The sequence below is a fragment of the Felis catus genome, chromosome A2 (genome assembly GCF_018350175.1).
Source record: "Felis catus isolate Fca126 chromosome A2, F.catus_Fca126_mat1.0, whole genome shotgun sequence".
Lineage (NCBI taxonomy): Eukaryota > Metazoa > Chordata > Mammalia > Carnivora > Felidae > Felis > Felis catus.
The window spans coordinates 55997317-56015258 of NC_058369.1; the positions used below are offsets into that span (position 1 = coordinate 55997317).

At 55.2% G+C, this 17942-nt stretch overlaps 1 protein-coding gene across 3 annotated transcripts in view; it reads left to right on the forward strand.

Moving 5' to 3' along the window:
- Positions 1 to 17942, forward strand: part of NUP210 (nucleoporin 210) — a 109340-nt gene that overhangs the window by 77702 nt on the left and 13696 nt on the right. For all 3 annotated transcript variants that reach the window (XM_023250062.2, XM_023250061.2, XM_023250060.2), the window contains exons 21-31: positions 649 to 777; positions 1860 to 1987; positions 2077 to 2212; positions 3810 to 3872; positions 4040 to 4219; positions 7289 to 7369; positions 8432 to 8563; positions 9657 to 9815; positions 12907 to 12998; positions 14579 to 14753; positions 16174 to 16349. In XM_023250062.2, coding sequence (XP_023105830.2) covers positions 649 to 777; positions 1860 to 1987; positions 2077 to 2212; positions 3810 to 3872; positions 4040 to 4219; positions 7289 to 7369; positions 8432 to 8563; positions 9657 to 9815; positions 12907 to 12998; positions 14579 to 14753; positions 16174 to 16349 — 1451 coding nt within the window. The remainder of the gene's footprint in view (positions 1 to 648; positions 778 to 1859; positions 1988 to 2076; positions 2213 to 3809; positions 3873 to 4039; positions 4220 to 7288; positions 7370 to 8431; positions 8564 to 9656; positions 9816 to 12906; positions 12999 to 14578; positions 14754 to 16173; positions 16350 to 17942) is intronic.

Genomic DNA, 17942 nt, shown 5'->3' on the forward strand with positions numbered 1-17942 from the left:
AGGGAAAGAAGGAGGTTTCAAATTGGGGGTGGGGGGAGTCTTTGCAGTGAAGACCGGAACACGGTAACCCGGGTGTGTCCATCTCCTCGGAATGTTCACAAGGTCTCTACTTCAAGCACGGCTGAGGCAGAGATGAATGAGACTCACAGAGCTAAACCTTGAGACTGTGGTGGCCTCTATGGTCTCTTTGAGGGTTCTGAGATTCTGCAAGGTCAGGTTAGGACTTCTGAGTGAGAGGTTTGTTTGGAAAGGAGCTATGTCATGCATGACACTCTTCTGTCACCAGAGCTGCAGAGGCAGGTGGCCTGCACAGAAGCTGGGAAATCCCGGGTTGGAATCCTCATTCTACCTCCGAATTGCTCTGTGCCCCGTGGCCATCGACTGCCCTGCTTTAAGCAGCTTCCGTTTTCTCCTTCTCATAAATTGGAGTAAATGCTCTCGGAGATCCATCCCAGTTCTACCATTTTACATTTCAAGCACTTCCCCTGGCTGGCAGTGGGGGCTCATGGCGAGGGGTGGGCAGGGCAATGCTTGGGTTAGGATCTTCCTCTGAGCCCTGGCCCAGCCGTCTCCTGGAGATGGTGTCCCATGGGCAATGGGCTGATGCCATGAGCAGCTACAGGACTGAGCCCCACTCCAACCTTCCAGGTGTTCCCTTTGCTCCCGGGCGTGTCGACCATCATGATCCATGACCTGTGCCTGGCCTTCCCAGCCCCGGCGAAGGCCGATGTCTACGTCTCCGACATTCAGGAGCTGTACGTCCGTGTGGTTGACAAGGTCAGTAGCCACTCCCTAAAAGGCCCCTCGCTGCTGATTCACAGAGGCTGGGAGAGCGGTGTTTCTGTGGGAGTTATCTTCCTCATGCCCTGTTTCTGAGTCCCTGTACCCAGCTCCCCCTGCCCCCCCACCCCCACCCTGCCAAGTTGCTTTGAGCTTATGATGTTGTCTCACCTCTGTCGCTCCGCGTGTGTGATGTCAAGCAACCTCTGAGGTTATACTTCTTCCTGCCAGTTGACATCGGTAAAGCTCAATTGCGAATCCCGCCCGACGTCGTCTCCTCGTGAGCCCCGACTTGGGGATTCTCAGTCTCTAGCTGGTGTAGTTACTAACCGGCCAGGCATACCCCTTGCTGATGGTGAATTTTCTCCCTAGCGTGAGGGTTTTGGAATCTCATCAGCAAATGAGTAAAATGAACTATGCCAAGTGCTTTTGCAAAAGGAATGCGTAATAGATCTAGGCTTTTCTTTAATGTAAACAGGGAATTTTTATTACTGCGAATACCTGAAGGAGGTGCAGCCAGGCTTATAGAGGGTTGCTGTCAGGTTCCTATCTTCCTGACTGGAGAGAATGGTTAGTAATTAAAAGGGGAATGTTCGAGCAGCTTAGAGTGCTTGAAAAGCCAATATTCTCTCACACCGCCTCAAATGTTCCTTCTGTGGTTTTACTTCCACTGGTAATTTGCTGACCACAGTTCTACTTCTTCACTAAGCATTTCTGACTCTTGGTATCTTAAAGTTCTTACTGTATGTATTATATGGTGCCAGATGTGAGCTGTTCAGTCAGTGAGCACTTATGGAACTCCTACTGTATGCCATTCTGGCTGTGTCTTTTCACTCTAACTAGATTCTTAATTCTTTAAGAGCGGAGAGCGTAATTTTTGCATTTAAGGATCCCCAAAGCTCTTTGTGTGCAGTAGGCACTTAATTAATTTTCATCTGTTGATTGGCTGATTGTCCGGAGTTCAAGCTAGGTCTGTGGGTTTAAGGTTGATGACGCTTTCACAGAAAGCCTTAGGGTACAGTAGGTGATGAAACTGGTCATTCAAAGGCTACCCTGAGTTTTTGTCCCCTATGATGCAGGTGGAGATTGGAAAGACGGTCAAGGCATATGTCCGGGTGCTGGACTTTCACAAGAAGCCTTTCCTGGCCAAATACTTCGCCTTCATGGACCTGAAGCTCCGAGCAGCCTCCCAGATCATTACATTGGTGTGAGTCCTCCTAGGGGTCAGAGGAAGGCATCTCAGGGACAGGACTGGCAGGTCCAGGGGAGAAGTCCCAGCCCTTCCCTCTGTTCCAGGGCCCTCGACGAAGCCCTTGATAATTATACCGCCACGTTCCGTGTCCACGGTGTGGCCATTGGCCAGACCAGCCTCACCGCAACCGTGAGTGATAAAGCTGGACAGCGAATCAACTCAGCCCCGCAGCAGATTGAGGTAAAGCTGTTTCCCTTCCCACCTTCCTGTGTGGGATCAGTCCAGCCCTTACTGCATGCGTGCACGGGGTGGGAAGTGTGTCATTTCTGTGGCGGGCCAGGAGTTATGGGGGTAGCCCAGGAAGCTGCCGTGGAGAAACCGTGTTAAAATCTATGCCCTGCGATGTCCCCTGATTAAAAGGGAGCCATCACCAGTCCCAGGGATCTGGGGAGGCAGCTCCAGAGGGAGGGACCTGAGTGATTTTTACCTCCCTCTGGGACAGAGTGGGCAGGATGTGGCTCAGAGAAAGGGAGCCGCTCGTCACACAGCCGGGGAGTGGAAGAACACTCTCGAAACCCTTTGGTGCCAGAAGGGAGCGGCTGGGTAGAAGCCGTGGGCAGATTTAGGCTCCTGTGTGGAAGCCCATCTTGACAGTCGGTCTGAACCCGCCCTTAGAAGCAGTGGGCTTTTGTCGTGAGCTCCTGGAGCAAGCAGGTCCTGAGTGAGGGAGCTCTGGGGCGCCCCGCGGTCATCTCAGTGTGTGACGTGGGACTCGTCTTGTGGCATTAGGTGTTCACACAAGCCTCCCAGACCCCATTGGCCAAAATTTCCCATCCAAGTTTTTCCATCAGCTGCTTGCCTCCTGCCAGCGTCCTCCACGGGTCTCATCCACCCAGGGGCAGATAGACTTTATATTAAACTGTGCCGGAGCTGGTGGCTCTGGTTCGTGCCTCTAGAAGGAAGGGCTCCTTTCTTCTGGTGAAGAAGAATTCATTTCTGCTATAAATAGCTTAGCCCTGCAGAGACTAATCCTGATGCACAAAGCAGCCCCTCGGCCCGACCGCCACACTCGTTCACTGCACAGGCTCTTCCTGTGCTCCTGCTGGGCGGGCACTGTGGGGGGTGCAGGACGATGGTGTTGCGCTTCTTTGTGCTGCAGAGACCGGGACATCCTTGTCCTTGACCCCCCACACCCCTCTTTCTTCATCTGAGAAATTCTGAGGGCATCGAAGTAGAGCACTATTCTTAGGCAATTTATCAGTAGAAATTGGAGAAGTTCAGTGAAACGGAACATCTTGAAGGCACTGGAATGTAAACCTTGACGTGCATTGGAATCCCCTGGAGGACTTGTTAACACATAGATTTCAGGCCCCCCCCCCCCCCCCCCCCCGCTGCCCTGCTTCATTCTGGTTCCATAGACCGGGGTGGGCTGGAGAATGTGTATTTCTAATGATTGCCAGGTGACCCTGGTGCTGCTGGTCAGGGGACCGTGCCGTGAGAACCACTGCTCTACGCAGGGGTCTCACATGAATAAAATTGTCTTTCTTTTCATGGGGTTTCACATCTGGTGAAATGAAGCATCGTTGTAAACAACAGAACATGCCCCTGAGAACCACAGATCCTCAGGCCCACTGGCGGGCTGAAATCCTGGGGTGGGGGGCGCTCAGGGCCCCCCCCCCAAGAGCTGGTCAGGACCCCAGGCCCTCGCCAGTCCCTTCTAACAGAGGAGGGATGTCCAGGCACCGTGCCTCCCTGAAAATGTTCAGGGGTGAGTTCTGCCCAGCTGCGTGAGCTTGGAACACGACGGCCCCCTTCTCTCTTGTGTCTCCACACGCAGGTCTTTCCCCCGTTTAGGTTGATACCCAGGAAGGTGACGCTGATCATCGGGGCTATGATGCAGGTAGGAACCAAAGGCCGCGTGCTCGCCCACCCCCACCCGTGGCCCCTGCCTGGCTCCAGGCTGGCCTGCCCTCCTGGGCGCCAGAGGGCTAAGATGGGGTGCTCCGGGCCCTGAGCTCTGAGGATGAGGCAGGGGCTGATGGGCACTGCTATTTCTCCCTACTCCAGATCACCTCGGAGGGTGGCCCCCAGCCCCAGTCCAACATCCTCTTCTCCATCAGCAATGAGACCGTTGCCGTGGTAAACAGTGCCGGGCTGGTGCGGGGGCTGGCCGTTGGCAATGGCACCGTGTCTGGGGTCGTGCAGGCTGTGGACGCTGAGACCGGCAAGCTTGTCATCGTGTCTCAGGTAACGAGCGTGGGCTCCACTGGACGTGGGTGCTTCCGAAGCCTCCCTGGGCATGAGCCCTCTAAGTGCTGGGGTGCACTGCGCCCCTCAAGAGCTGGGGTGCTGGTCAGCTGGGATGGGGAGGAAGTCTGTTAACTGGGTTCTGGCTCTGCTCATGAGGACCACCCCTCTCTGAGGGTCCTGCTTCTGCCCTCTGAGTCCACAGCCCCTGTCTGCCACCTGACTCCCCACCAGGGCCAGCCTAGCCAACTTGGGGCCCCCCAAGATCGCTCAGAATTCTCCAGACTGAGTCTCCCCAAGCGCTCTTTTTTTTTTAAATGTTTGTCTTTGAGAGAGAGAGCACATAAGTGGTGGAGGGGGAGAGAGAGAGAGAGAGAGAGAGAGAGGGAGAGAGAGAGAGAGGATCCAAAGCAGGCTCTGTGCTGACAGCATAGAGCCCAACGTGGGATTTGAACTCACAAACCGTGAGACCATAACCTGAAGTCGGATGCTTAACTGACTGAGCCACCCAGGCGCCCCTCCCCAGCTGCTCCTTAAGGGACAGAGCCTGGTCTCCAACCCATCCCTGCCCTGGGGACATTCCAGTGCATGATGGTCACGCAGCCTGCAGCCCTCTAGTTCTCTCAACACCCCTGCCCCAGGGGGTCTACGGCTACCCTGTTTCCAGACGACGGTCCTGAGGCACAGCTAGTGGGCCAGGGCTTGGGGACATTCTGATGGAAAAGGGGCTACTGTTAGTTCCGACACACTTCGTGGATCGCAGTGTGTGTTTTCAGGGGCGTGCGTAGCCAGGCTGCTCCAAGCATGTGGACGATCGGACATCAGTAGTGTTTCAGACCCAGAGTTCTATTTCCAGGAGAAAAGGAGACCCTGAATCACACACCAATGAACTTAAGTTATCCCCCAAGCCTCTCGGCTGGACTCGGGGACTTTTGCTAAGCGCTTTTCTGGATCAGCAGAGACAATGGAAGGCCGAGCTAGGGGAGTCCTCCCCCCAGGAGGGTCTTCCTGCCCCTCATTAGTGGCACTGACACTAGGCGGGTGAAAGTCGGCTTCTAAGTCCGATAGTTTCCCTTGTTTCCCAGGGGGTAGAGACCTCACCGGGGTCCGAAAGGGAGACGGGAGATGGTTTCCACCTCCTGAGCAGGGCTCAGAGTGCTTGGATTCTCCCTGACGGTGCCCTGTGGAAGCGTCTCAGGGGAGACTGCAGCGTGGACGTGACCGTGCCAGAAATCTGGGCTCTAAGAAGAGCATTGTTTTGTGTAACGTGACTGTGGACAGCCTTTTCAGAACCCTGTCACCCTGCTCCTTGTCCAGCATTCAGGGCCCCCTGGAAGGAGTCCATGAGCTCCCATGAGCTCATAGCATCTGAACACAGGGCACCCAGGGGAGCTGGCTCTGTGCACTACCCTGGAGATGTGCCCTTCTTCCCTGCGGCTGACTTTGATCTGACATTGAGTTCATTGATTTACTCCTGTTTGCCGGAGTTTCAGTGTCTCTGCAAGTAACCGGTTAAGCCACAAAGTCCTTTTGCATCGTGGAGGTAGATGCCCTGATTGTACCTATTGATTTTTATAAAGACAAAGTGTCGGGAATGTGAAATCTGCCCTGTGGCATACAGTGGGATTCAGATAGACGTCTTGGAGGAGAAGATGAAGGACCAACGAGGCCTTGCCTTTTTTTTTTTTTTTTTTCTTTTCTTCTGAAGAAAGGATTAGGGCTTCGGGAACCAGCCTATTTTTCTCCCCCTGGGGGCCCAGGTGGCTGAGATGGCAGCTGGCTGGAACTATGGCCAGAGGAGCTGACGGCCATGCATTTCCCTCCCAGCCACTTCTCTCTCTCTTTTCTTTAAATATTTTTTTTTTTGAGAGATAAAGTGTGCAATGAGGGGAGGAGCAGAGAGAGAGAGAGAGAGAGAGAGAGAGAGAGAGAGAGAGTCCCAAGCAGGCTCCCCACTGTCTGTATGGAGCCCAATGTGGGGTTTGAACCCAATAACCGTGAGATCATGACCCGAGCCGAAACCAAGAGTCGGACGCTCAATTGACTGAGCCACCCAGGCGCCCCACTTCTCTTTGTGGTCTGACCTTGCTGGGCCACCTCTCTCCGTGTGTCTCTCATCGGGTGGGGTGGGAGAGGAACCGGGGGAGGGTCCGGCACCCCTGGGCAGGTGGAGCAACTTTGCCAGCAGTTCCATCTGAAATCCATCTCCTAGAGCCCAGGCAGGCAGTGGTTCAGCCTGAGGCCCACGTGTCCACAAAGTGTAGGGGGTTCTGCTCAGAAGCTCCCAGTTCATCTGTCTAAACCAGATCATAGAATCAGCACCCATGGCCAAAGCATGGGCCAGGACTGGCAGAAGGAGACTGGGCAGTGAAAGGGACAAAGGCAAGGAAGAGAATGGATGTTTATTGAGTACCTACTATATGCCAGGCATTAGCCCGTATCACAAGACACAGGGTGGGCTCAGAATATAGAAAAGGCTGCTTAAGGGTTTTGGTAGCCTGGGTTCAACAGAGTCAATAGCACTATAAAGAAGCCTGATAAGGTTAACCTTTGACCAGATTAACAAGAGTATAGACTTCAGAATGAAGGAGAGTGTACAGTCTGCTCTAACCAGACTCTATCTGTATCCTGCATTTGTCCCAATACCCTGATCATTGACAGAGAGTAACACATTAGATTTAGGGTCAGAAGCATCTGGAATCCTGTCCTGTGAGGGCCACCCAACCTAGAGAAGAACAGTGTCCGGTCACCGCCCCCTTGTCTCTCTGGTGCTGACCCGGAACAACTCCATCCAATAGCTCTGCAGGCTCAGAGGACAAGGCTGGGAGCCCCAAGGGAACGGGAGGAACGGTGGCCAGATCTGGGTGGGGTGAGCCACCCACAAAACCAGGCTTCCTTGAGAAGAGGAGGGTGGTGCTGGACATCCGTGAGCACCTTCCAGCCATGCAGCTCCCAAGCTGGCCTTGGCAAGAGCCTCCCTGTTTGGAGGGGTCCCTTGGTGAAACACCTGTTGTTGGCTGATAGTACCCCCCTGCCCCAGCCAGCCTGAGCCCAAAGCCCTTTCCCTAGGACCTCGTGGAGGTGGAGGTGCTGCTTCTCCAGGCGGTGAGGATCCGTGCCCCCATCACTCGGATGAGGACGGGAACCCAGGTGAGACGGGGACCCCTCCACACCTGCTGCCGGTGTCACTGTCTGAGCAGCCCCCTGGCGGGTCTCAGGCTCCGAGTTCTGGTTCAGGCTGAGCTTGCGGGGAGTGGAAGTCGCTGCTAGGTCGCTGTTTCCTCTCCTGCTCAACCCCTGCTTATCTCTGGGGTCAGACTGAGCTTTAGGAAGGAGCCCTACCGTTTCCTGCTCTAGGCCTCGCAGGCATTCTGTGTGTTCTCGCTCCCGGCGCAAAGCCCTCGTGGGCATAGCATTTACCCTTCTCCAGTTCTGTGTCAGCACAGTTATTGAGTGATGCCTGTGTCTCCCTCCCCCGAGCCTGTCACCCTTCCACACCTGGAATAGCACCTGGCAGGGAACAGGAGCCAACGCTTGGATAGCAGGACCTCAGGGCTTTCTGTGCGGTGACTCATTAGACGCTCATCAACAAGCCGTGAGGTGGCTCCCGGTGTCAGTCTCTATGTTACGGGTGGGGAAATGAAAGCCTAGAAAGCTTACGGCCTCTGCCCAAGGTCACATGGCTAGTAAGTGCCAGAACTGGAAGTTGACCCAGGCGGCCTGGCATGGAGTCCATTCTTCCCGTTAGCGGTATTGCCTCCCCTGGTGGGCACTCAGGAAGCACGGGTTGAGGGAGCCTGTGAACCCCACCTGTGCCCATTCCACGTGAGCAGGGAGCCCCTGCTAGATTGAGAGAGGAGCAGAGGCACGGATGGCAGGGTGGCGTGCGCTGGGCTGCCCAGGGGGCTGCAGGCCCCCTGGGGCTGTAGGGGGCCACGTCACCAAGGGGGTCTGTCAGCCAAGGTGAGACGCCATGCACAGCTCAAGAAGGACCGCGCGCGGAGGGGCTGGCTCTGTCTCTTGTTTGTTCATTTGCTATTTCACCAGAGCTTCTCGCCCCTGTGCCAGGCCCTTCTCTGGTTAGGGAGGAAGGGCCCCCGTTGCACAAAGGAGACAGGAAAGCGCCCGGGCTGCTGGAGGTGCCCCAGGGTTTGGGGGGGCACTCTTGGTGGTGGGACTCTGCTGGTCACGGGCCTGGCTTCTCTCCTGCAGATGCCTGTTTACATCACTGGGATCACCAACAGCCAGAACCCTTTCTCCTTTGGCAATGCCGTGCCGGGCCTGACCTTCCACTGGTCTGTCACCAAGCGGGACATCCTGGACATCCGGGGGCGGCACCAGGAGGTAACCTCCCCCCCCCCAGAGTCCCCTGCCCCCTGCGTGCACCGGCGTCCGGAGCCGGGAGGGTTCTCCCCACGTTTCTGCACATGAGCTCTGCCCCCTCCCTCCCAGGCTGGTCCTGGCCCTGCCCTGCTCTCTCTCAGGGCTCGTTGGGACACCTTCTCCCAGACACTATCCACCCCCCACCCCCAGTGACCTGCCTCCGTTCCCAGTCCTCTCATGACCAGGAATATGGGCTCCTAGCTCTCCCTCCTTCCCGGTCCCGGACTGCCTGCAACCCTTTCCACTTTAAGCACGTTCTTGCTAAGCGCCAGAGAGGGGCGTCGCAGGTAACCCCCTTCAGAAGGCAGCCTTGTGGAGAAATCACAAAAGTTCCAGGCCGTCACAGGGTCTTAGTCAGGGCCCCTAGTCTGTACTTCTGACCTTCTTTCTGAGGCCATGCCTCACAGCCCTGGGGCTTTTTCCAGATTTACCCCAGAGGGCAAACCCGCCTCCCCTTAGCCCTTCTTAGAGCGACCCTGGCCTCTCCTCAGACCTCAGAGCTGGACGAGTAGTTATAACCCCCTCGTTGTGTTGACGAGCCCATACGGAAGGGACATGCCTGTCTGGCCCAGGGAGCCAGTGGGGAAATGGGACAATGGGACCAGGTTCCAGCCCTGGTGACTCTAGTGTGCCCTCCCTGGGTTATGCAGGACTCGAGGGTGGGGTGGTTTTGAGAGGTTTCTTCTTGCCTTGTCTGTGCATCGTGGGGAGGGTCCTGTCTCCAGTGCCAGGGGCTTCCTCAGACTGTTCCCATAACACGGACATCCCAGAATAGAGGGTCCCTTCGCGGAAAACTGCCAGGTCTAGCAAATACCTCTCGGTTCATCACCCACCCCACACGCTAAGGGCTCTGAGAAGCTCTGCCCGCCTGGGTTGGCCCAACATCCCCCACATGCACCCATGAACCTCGTGAAACTCCGCCTTCCGCACCTGTGATGGGTTAGCGGGCCCTGGCTGGAGCGGTGAGGCGACGGCCTTTGAGAACAGGCAGGTGGATGTCGGGGGGACTGGAGCCCCTGGCCCTCCCTGAGAACCTGTTTGGTGTCCATCCCAGGCTTCGCTCCGGCTCCCGTCACAGTACAACTTTGCCATGAACGTGCACGGCCGGGTGAAAGGCCGGACCGGGCTGAGGGTGGTGGTCAAAGCTCTGGACCCCGCTGCTGGACAGCTGCACGGCCTCGCCAAAGAGCTCACTGACGAGATCCAAATCCAGGTAAAGGACAGGTGGGCAGAAGCCACCGTCAGAGGGAGAGGAGGTGCCAACCCAGCGGCCTCTCCCCCTGGGGACCATTCGGGGGCACATCAGCCCTTCTGCCACCCCACACCTGAGGAGTTCTCGGGCTGCGGGGGAGCCCGGAGATGGGGCTGCCTGAGGGCATAGGGTGGGGGCGGATGGCTGGCAGGCCAGGAGGTCCGAAATAGCTTGATGTATTCCCCAAAGAGCGGGTAATCCTGAGCTGGGAGTCTGAGGCACTTTCATGGTAGAAAGAAGCCGGAGAACTGTCTGAGTGGGGCATTAATTGAATTGTCTGTGTTTATTTCGCAAACACTCACAGACCACTTACCAGAGGCGGACTTGCCATTCCCCAGTCCCCAGTGTTGCCTCACCCGTGAAGTGCCTCCCAAAGCCTGTGGGGCAGGCGCTGTGGGCGTTGCTGCTTGATGATGAGCCCGAGGCCTTAGGGGGGAGGGGTCAGAGTGTGCCCCCAGGTTGCAGTGAGTGGGTGGTGGGTCCTGAAAGGCCTGGAGGGCTGTGCTGTGTGTACGGCTTGGGAGACGGTGTGACCCATCGATTCACAGATGGAAACCGAGCCTCAGAGAGGGAGGGGCCTGCTCCAAGCCCCCAGAGGAGCCCCACTGAGTCAGGACCAGGAGCTCAGCAGTTTTTCTCCCGCCCAGGCCTCAGTGCCTGCGTCTCTCTCTCCAGTCTGCCCTCCTCCCTCCCCTGACTGTCAGGGCCCCTCAGTGAAACTAAGGATCTGGGACCTAATAACCTCTGGGATGCCTTAAATGGCAAAGAAAAATTGGGGGTACTTGGGTGGCTCAGACAGTTAAGCGTCCGACTTCAGCTCAGGTCATGATCTCACGGTTTGTGGGTTCAAGCCCCGCGTCAGGCTCTGAGCTAACAGCCCAGAGCCTGGAGCCTGCTTCGGATTCTGTGTCTCTCTCTCTGTCTGCCCCTCTCCCACTCAGGCTCTGTCCCTCTCTCTCTCTCTCTCTCTCTCTCTCTCTCAAAAATAAACGTTAAAAAAAAATTGCAAGAAAAAATTGAAAGCAGCTCCTGAATGTGAGAAAAGAAACAGATCAGGTCCCCTCTTCAAGAAGAAATAAAGCATTTTCTAACCTAGGCGCCTACCTAGTCAGGGGTAAAGATTTTCAAAGAAAGAAACTGTCATTTACCAACCCCCCTCACCTCAGGCTGCACATGTGTGCATGCACACACACACACACAGACGCAAACACACACAGACACGTAACATACATACGCATGCAGAGACACAGACACATGTGTATACACAGATAAATACAAACACAGACACGTGCAAATATATGTTCTTCCCAGTTGAAAATGAAAGCATGTCTGGCACCTTCTCATTGGATAAAGACGGGGCTTTGCAGCCTTCGAATTCTGTGACCTTGCATGAGTCACTGAGCATCTTTGTGCCTCAGTTTCCCTAGCTGATAGCAGTTGGAGGTTTGGGTATGTCAGAGACTTAGCGATGCTGGATCCAGCCCACAGATGTATTTGATTTGGCTCATTCTGTGCTCCGAAACCATTTTTATTTGTTGCGAACATTTAAAAATAGGAAGATGTATAAAAATCCAATAGGCAGCTTGTCCTGAAGATACATGGCATTTTTCCACATGTGCCAAAATCAGCAGGAGATGGGAAGCAGCCCCTCCTGGCCCCATTGCCCCCCGCTTCTCCCCGATGGTGAGACCACCTGTCAGTTGCCATTGACCCTGGTGCTTGCATTATTCCTTTTCTTAAACTTGAGTTAACAGGAAAGTAAGATCTCTCTTGCACCTTAATTTACCTCTAAAGAGGGACAATAGGGGCGCCTGGGTGGCTCAGTCACTTAAGCATCTGACTTCGGCTCAGGTCGTGATCTTGCAGTTCGTGAGTTCAAGCCCTGCATCGGGCTCTGTGCCAACAACTCGGAGCCTGGAGCCTGCTTCGGATTCTGTCTCCCTCTCTCTCTGCCCCTCCCCTGCTCATGCTTTGTCTCTCTCTGTCTTTCCCTGAAAAATAAACATTAAAAAAAATAAAGAGGGACAATAAAGAATATGCATTTAAGACAAATAGGAAGTAGGAGGAGACATTTTTTGCATGTACTTCCTGTGCAGTGGCATGCATCCGAGTCAAAACCAGTCTGCTCCACTCTGGGTGCCATCTGCCTAGTGGAAGGACTCCCCTGATGCCAGAACCCCATCTAGCTCCCAAGGTCATTTATCATTCACCATTTTGGAAGTGCTGCCACGCACATTGCTACTAGAATCCTGCGGCTCTTTGAGACAGACATGGCAAGGATTATTAGTTTTAGACCCATTTTACAGATGAAGAAATCTAGACTTACATATATGATCAGAACATAGCAGTGCTGGGAGGGAGGGAGTTGTCTTGGAAAACCGAGCCCTTGGGATCCAGCCAGTCTGATCAGATCAGAAGCCAGTGGGGAGCTCAGAGCTGTGCTCAGCATCCAGGCCCGGATGCCAAGGAAGGTCCTTCCAAGGGTTCCTGGAGAAAGGGACTTGGAAGGGTGGTGGGCAGTTAGGGTGCATGTAGGGAGGGGTGTGGAGTTACCATAAGTGCAGCAACCATGGGCTGGGGAGCCGTCGAGGGCCCCGGGGCTCCTGGGGAGTGATGACCAGATTCACTCGGACATTACCAGGTTTATCATCTGCCCTGGTTCGCCAACATGCCCCGTACCCACACTGTGCGGATCCCGTGGGAGCATGGCAGGAGGGAGTGAGATGGGGGTTATTCTGAGATGGTCACACTGAGGAGCAGCTAAGCAAGACCCCGGGTCCTGTAACTCTGTACGCTGCCTTCCGTGCCCAGAGAGATGTCCCCATCACCGGGAATCTGGAGAGGGGCCCGTGCTTCCTGGCTCTGTGAAGCAGATGCCGTCGGGGCCTCTCTTAAAAGTCAGCGCTCCCCGTCCCATCCCCAGCCACCTGACAGGTGCTGGCAACAGTGATCCTCCTGTCTCCCTCCCCGTTGGTCTCCCTCCCTGGAGGGGAGCTGGTGCCTGGCCGTGACTCCAGTAGCATGACAGGAAACAAAACTCCCTCCATTCTAGGTATTCGAAAAGCTGCTGCTGCTGAGCCCTGAAATAGAAGCAGAGCAAATATTAATGTCGCCCAACTCGTTTATAAAGCTTCAGACAAACAGGTACGTGACTCAGCGCTTGTTTGCAGCTGGGCTGAGATGCTGCGCTCGGCATCCGACGGCTCATTTGTCAAAGTTGTCAGGAGCCGCGGGTGCTTTAAGCGAACGGCATCTTCCTGGGCTTGAAGTGGGTGCGGCTTCTGCATTCCCCCCTCTCTCTGCCATGGATGTCGTCTTCTGCTGCTCCGCATCACGTGTTCCCAAGGGTCCTTCTTATCTTCCCCGTAGCCTCGAAAGGTTTTAATGCCCACTGCTCAAACCCGCTACCTTAAAGGGAAAGAAATGCTACCTTGGAAGAGTTAAATTTTCAAATGCCCCTTTGTCTTCAAAGCTTGCTGTTCAGTGTGAATAATTCCTGACCCAGCAGCATGGGCATCACCTGGGAGCCTGTTAAAATGCAGACCCCAGACCTGCACGTAACAAGACCCCCCACTCGATGGGGATGCACATCATTGTCTGCAAATGTCATTCCCACCTTGCATTCAAATGGGGCGCTTTTGGTGGCAATGACTTGCACGTGACCTACAGTTGCACGGTGGGGGAGGGGCTGTAAGGACCACAGGAGTGCTCGCGTGTTCCGTGGAACGCACACATGTGGTGGTCATTCGTGCACAAGTGTCTAGATGCCAGGCTGTGTGCTAGGCTCTTGGAACAGGTGCATGACATGCTGGTGGGGAAGCGAGAAGTACGGCACGAGAAGGGGACAACGAAACAAGGTATAACGGTTAAGCCAAGGCCCAAAGAAGGGCCTTCTGTGCGAAGATTTAGGGGAGGCCTGTCTGAGATAGCGAGGCTTGAGCTATTAAAGGATGAAGAGGAATTCTGCAGGTTCCAGCAAGGGGTTACTGATGGGGGAGAAAGTTGAAGCAGAAGCAATAACATTTACTTTAAGGTCATCTGAGGAGGGTCTGTAGGGCTGCACGCAAAGAGCACGGGGAGGGGGACAGGCCCTGGGGGCTGGACACCTTTGCTCCCTGCTGTTTCTTTGTTCTGTAATAAGCCTGAAAGAGAGTATGAAACACTGTGAGATGTGTCTCCCACCCAGCCCAAACCACTTTCTGAGCCAGCAGCCCATTTTCATCCCGTTCCCTGCCCTTGGAAACAGGACAGGGCAACACCATTGCTTCCCTTTCACAGCTGGGGAGACCGAGGCCAAGAGAGGAGGCACACAGCTGTTTGCGGAGCATTGGGACTGCACTCAGCTTCTGCCTGACGATGGTCTTTCACTGTGCCAGGCTGCCTTATGGCAGCAAATGGGGAAGTTTGCCCCAGAAACGATCTTTGACAGCATGTGTCCCATGCAGCTGATGAGAGGAGCTCAGGCCTCAGCCTCTTCTCCCAGAAGCAGCGCCCTCTTTGGAACCATCAGTTTTGCAAATTAAGTTTCCCGTGGGTGACTGATGAGGCTGAAGTTGAGCTGAGCACCCAGGTCCTAATGCACAGTGGGGCTAAGATCAGGCTTTTTCCTTCTCCCAGGAGCCATCGGGAAGCCCAGATGACTGGATCTCAGGGCAGGGATTTCGGGCCCCTTGCTGCGACCCGCTCCCACACTCTGAAAAACCGAGTCTGTTTTTTTTCCAAAGGGACGGAGCAGCATCTCTGAGCTACCGCGTCCTGGACGGGCCGGAGAAGGTTCCTGTCGTGCATGTTGACGAGAAAGGCTGCCTGACGTCAGGGTCCGTGATTGGGATGTCCACAATCCAAGTGACTGCCCAAGAGCCTTTTGGGGCCAACCAGACCATCCTCTTTGCTGTAAAGGTAGGATCATGCTTTCCTGCTTTTTGGAGTAATGAAAGCAATCGTGTCAAGGTAAAAAAAAAAAAAAAATCTCCCCTCGCAGGTATAAAATAGATCTATCACCTTCCAGCTGAGAAATTGTAGGTAAGAATTTATTGAAGAATAACTTGGGGGCAGAGGTCCTAGCTGAAAAGTTCTAGCATCTTCTAGATGTCAGAGCGGAAGACCCTTGGAGATTGAATGCAGTGGCCTCATTTCATAGATGGGGAAACTGAGGCCCAGCGAGGCCCGTGATTTGCTGGGACCAGCACCCATGTCCTGACTGGGCAGCCGACACCTGGAACGTGATAGGTGCCTATGCACATTGACTGCATGTGCTGGGCACCTGACACAGAAATGGTTGCATTATACATGTGGCAGCATGTACAGTTCAGTGACCCATTTCACAGGCAAGGACACCGGGACTCACCATGGAAATGACTCGCTCAGTGAGTCACTTCAGTGGTGGAGAGTCAGGGTCTGGTCAGCCGGGCTCAGGTCGTGTCATCTGGCCACATCACGGCGCTTCCCATGTCCCTCTGCCCTCCGTGCTCCGTGGTGACGGGAACTTTCTCCTCCTCGAGCATCCTCGGGTCGGGTCCCCGGAATTTCCTTCCACTATCTCGTCATAGCCACTTTCTGAATCCTGGGTGACCGACAAGATACATGACTTCACGTTCGAGATTTTGCCGTGGTCACAGATCTGTTTCCTTAATAATGTCTTTTTGTTTCCGTAATTAATGCCTGGCAGGGAACCTTCAGCCTGGTTTTTGAGTCGGTGAAAGCAGCTTCCTGCTCATCCTACCTCAGCAACTACGTAGTGAGCACCAGCTGAGTGGAGGTCGCTGCACCCGCCGATCTTTATCCAAGAAATTGGGTCTTCTGAGCGGAGCTAACTTTCTGGCCAGGATAGATTTTACCCGGAGTTGGAGGGCCAGGGCCGCTCTCCCTGGAGCTCGGGTTTCTGGGCTCCGGGATTCTTTCCCTGGAGCACCTGCCAGCACGTCGTGGCTCCTGGTTAATACTTCCTCTGCCGTCCAAGTGGGCATTACTTCCACTTTAAACACCCAGAGAGCCTGGTTTTCGAAGGAAACTGAACATCGAAAGCCCAGGGGAAATTTTTGCCAATGTGAATAATGATCTAATTTTTCAAAGTCATGGGTTTTGACTCTTGTAGATTGGGGGGTTTTCTTATAGTGAGGCCAGCCCACTGTGTGGGAAGGTGGGATTCTTGTCACCAGGTTGGGACGCTTAGCAGACCAAGGCCTTTTCTCTTTCTGTGACCCCTGAGTCGATCAGCCTCCCGATCCCTCCCGAGGCGGGTCCCACTGGGGGCAAGTGACTCCTCCCTGGGAGGCTGGTCCCCAGGGCAGTCATCACCACACCTGCTCACTGTCCCCAGGTATCTCCTGTGTCTTACCTGAGGCTCGCCATGAGCCCCGCCCTGCACACCCAGAACAAGGAGGCTCTGGCAGCCCTGCCTTTGGGAATGACCGTGACCTTCACCGTCCACTTCCACGACAACTCCGGAGACACCTTCCATGCTCACAATTCGGTCCTCAGCTTTGCGACTAACAGGTACGGTGTGGGTGATGCTCATCTCCCCCGTGAAGATGTGTGTCAGTTGTACTTGGATTTGATGTATGGGGGCGGCTGAGTCCCCTAGACCCTCCGTGCCACTGGAAGGGAGCTTTGTTCCCTTCAGTCTTGAGGAGGGAGCGTGTTGTGCTTGCGGGACCACAGGGGGAGCACTGGGCTTGGGCGGGAGGCAGTGGTGAGGGGAAGGCAGGGCACAGAGCCTGTACCACCACGTGTCGGGAAGCTGTTGGCGATGTCCCGTGGCGGGCCGGAAGCGAGACACAGGTGTTGGGGTTTGTGATAAACTTTGCTGTACTCGTGAAAGCCGGACTGCAGCGGAGACGTAGCCACCCTGGCCATTGCACTGGCCCTGTGATCAGCGGATGCAAATCAGTGATCACAGACGTTATAAAAGTTGGTCAGAGCAAGGCACACACATTCCAATGCTCTGGTGCCGGCGAGGAAGGGGTCTGACCTTCACTGCATCCCCTTGTGTGTGTACAGGCCTTTCCACGTGACGTCTCGCTGACTCCTCACTGCCGCCTGTTTGTAGAGGCCCAGAGAGGTCAAGCCACTTGCTCAGGGTCACGCGGGGTTTGAACACCAGGCTCCACATGCGGTTCACTTTGGCTGGCCCTGTAAATACCCCAACAACCTGGGGTTTCTTTTTAATGTTTATTTTTGAGAGACAGAGCGTGAGTGCGGAGGGGCAGAGAGAGGGGGACACAGAATCCGAAGCAGGCTCCAGGCTCCGAGCTGTCAGCACAGAGCCCGACGCGGGGCTCAAACTCACAAACCGCGAGATCATGACCTGAGCTGAAGTGGGATGCTTAACCCACTGAGCCACCCAGGGGCCCCACCATCAGTCTGTTTTAATTAGACCTCCGGGCGATTCTAAAGGTTGAGAACTACTGCCCCGGGGGCATGCAGACTAGCTCAGAGGAGGAGAGAGAAGCATCAGGCATAGGAAGAAGGATGGCTTGGGCAGGGGTTCTAGGGCCTATGGGGGGGCAGAAGATTGTATCCAGGTGTGGGTGACCATTGCAACTTGGCCTCCTCACAGGCCTGCTTAGCACGCCCAGGGCCAGGTGTAGGGGGGGCTTAGCATGGTGGGGGAACTGAGGCTCAGAGTTGGAGCCCGTTCAAGCCCTAGCTCTGGCCTTTGTGGCGCCTTCCCAAACCAGGCGGCTCACCTCTCCAGGCTTCTGTTTCCATACCTGTCATACGGGGAACATGCCTAGTCCTTGGGGCCGGCAGCTGAAGCCATAGTCGTGAAGGCGTCTGGCAAAGTGTGGAGCTCTTTGCACGTTGTATGGGCCATCCATGAGTCTGGGATCCAGGCCACCCTGGAGGAAATGGAGCCAGCTCCTCCTAGCCCCTCAGCTACCCCACAGAAGTCCCGCCGGCCCTTGAGCCTGTCTCCTAGAGACCAGCGGGAGCTCCGAAGAGAGACGGCGTGGCAGAGGAGACGAAGCCAGAGGCCCTACCCCTCAGACCTGCCGGTCTGGGCCTTTCCACCAGAGCGACATTGGCTGGTGTTGACCAAGCACTCACTGTGCCAGGCCCTGGTCTCGGTGCTTTATAGCTACCCAT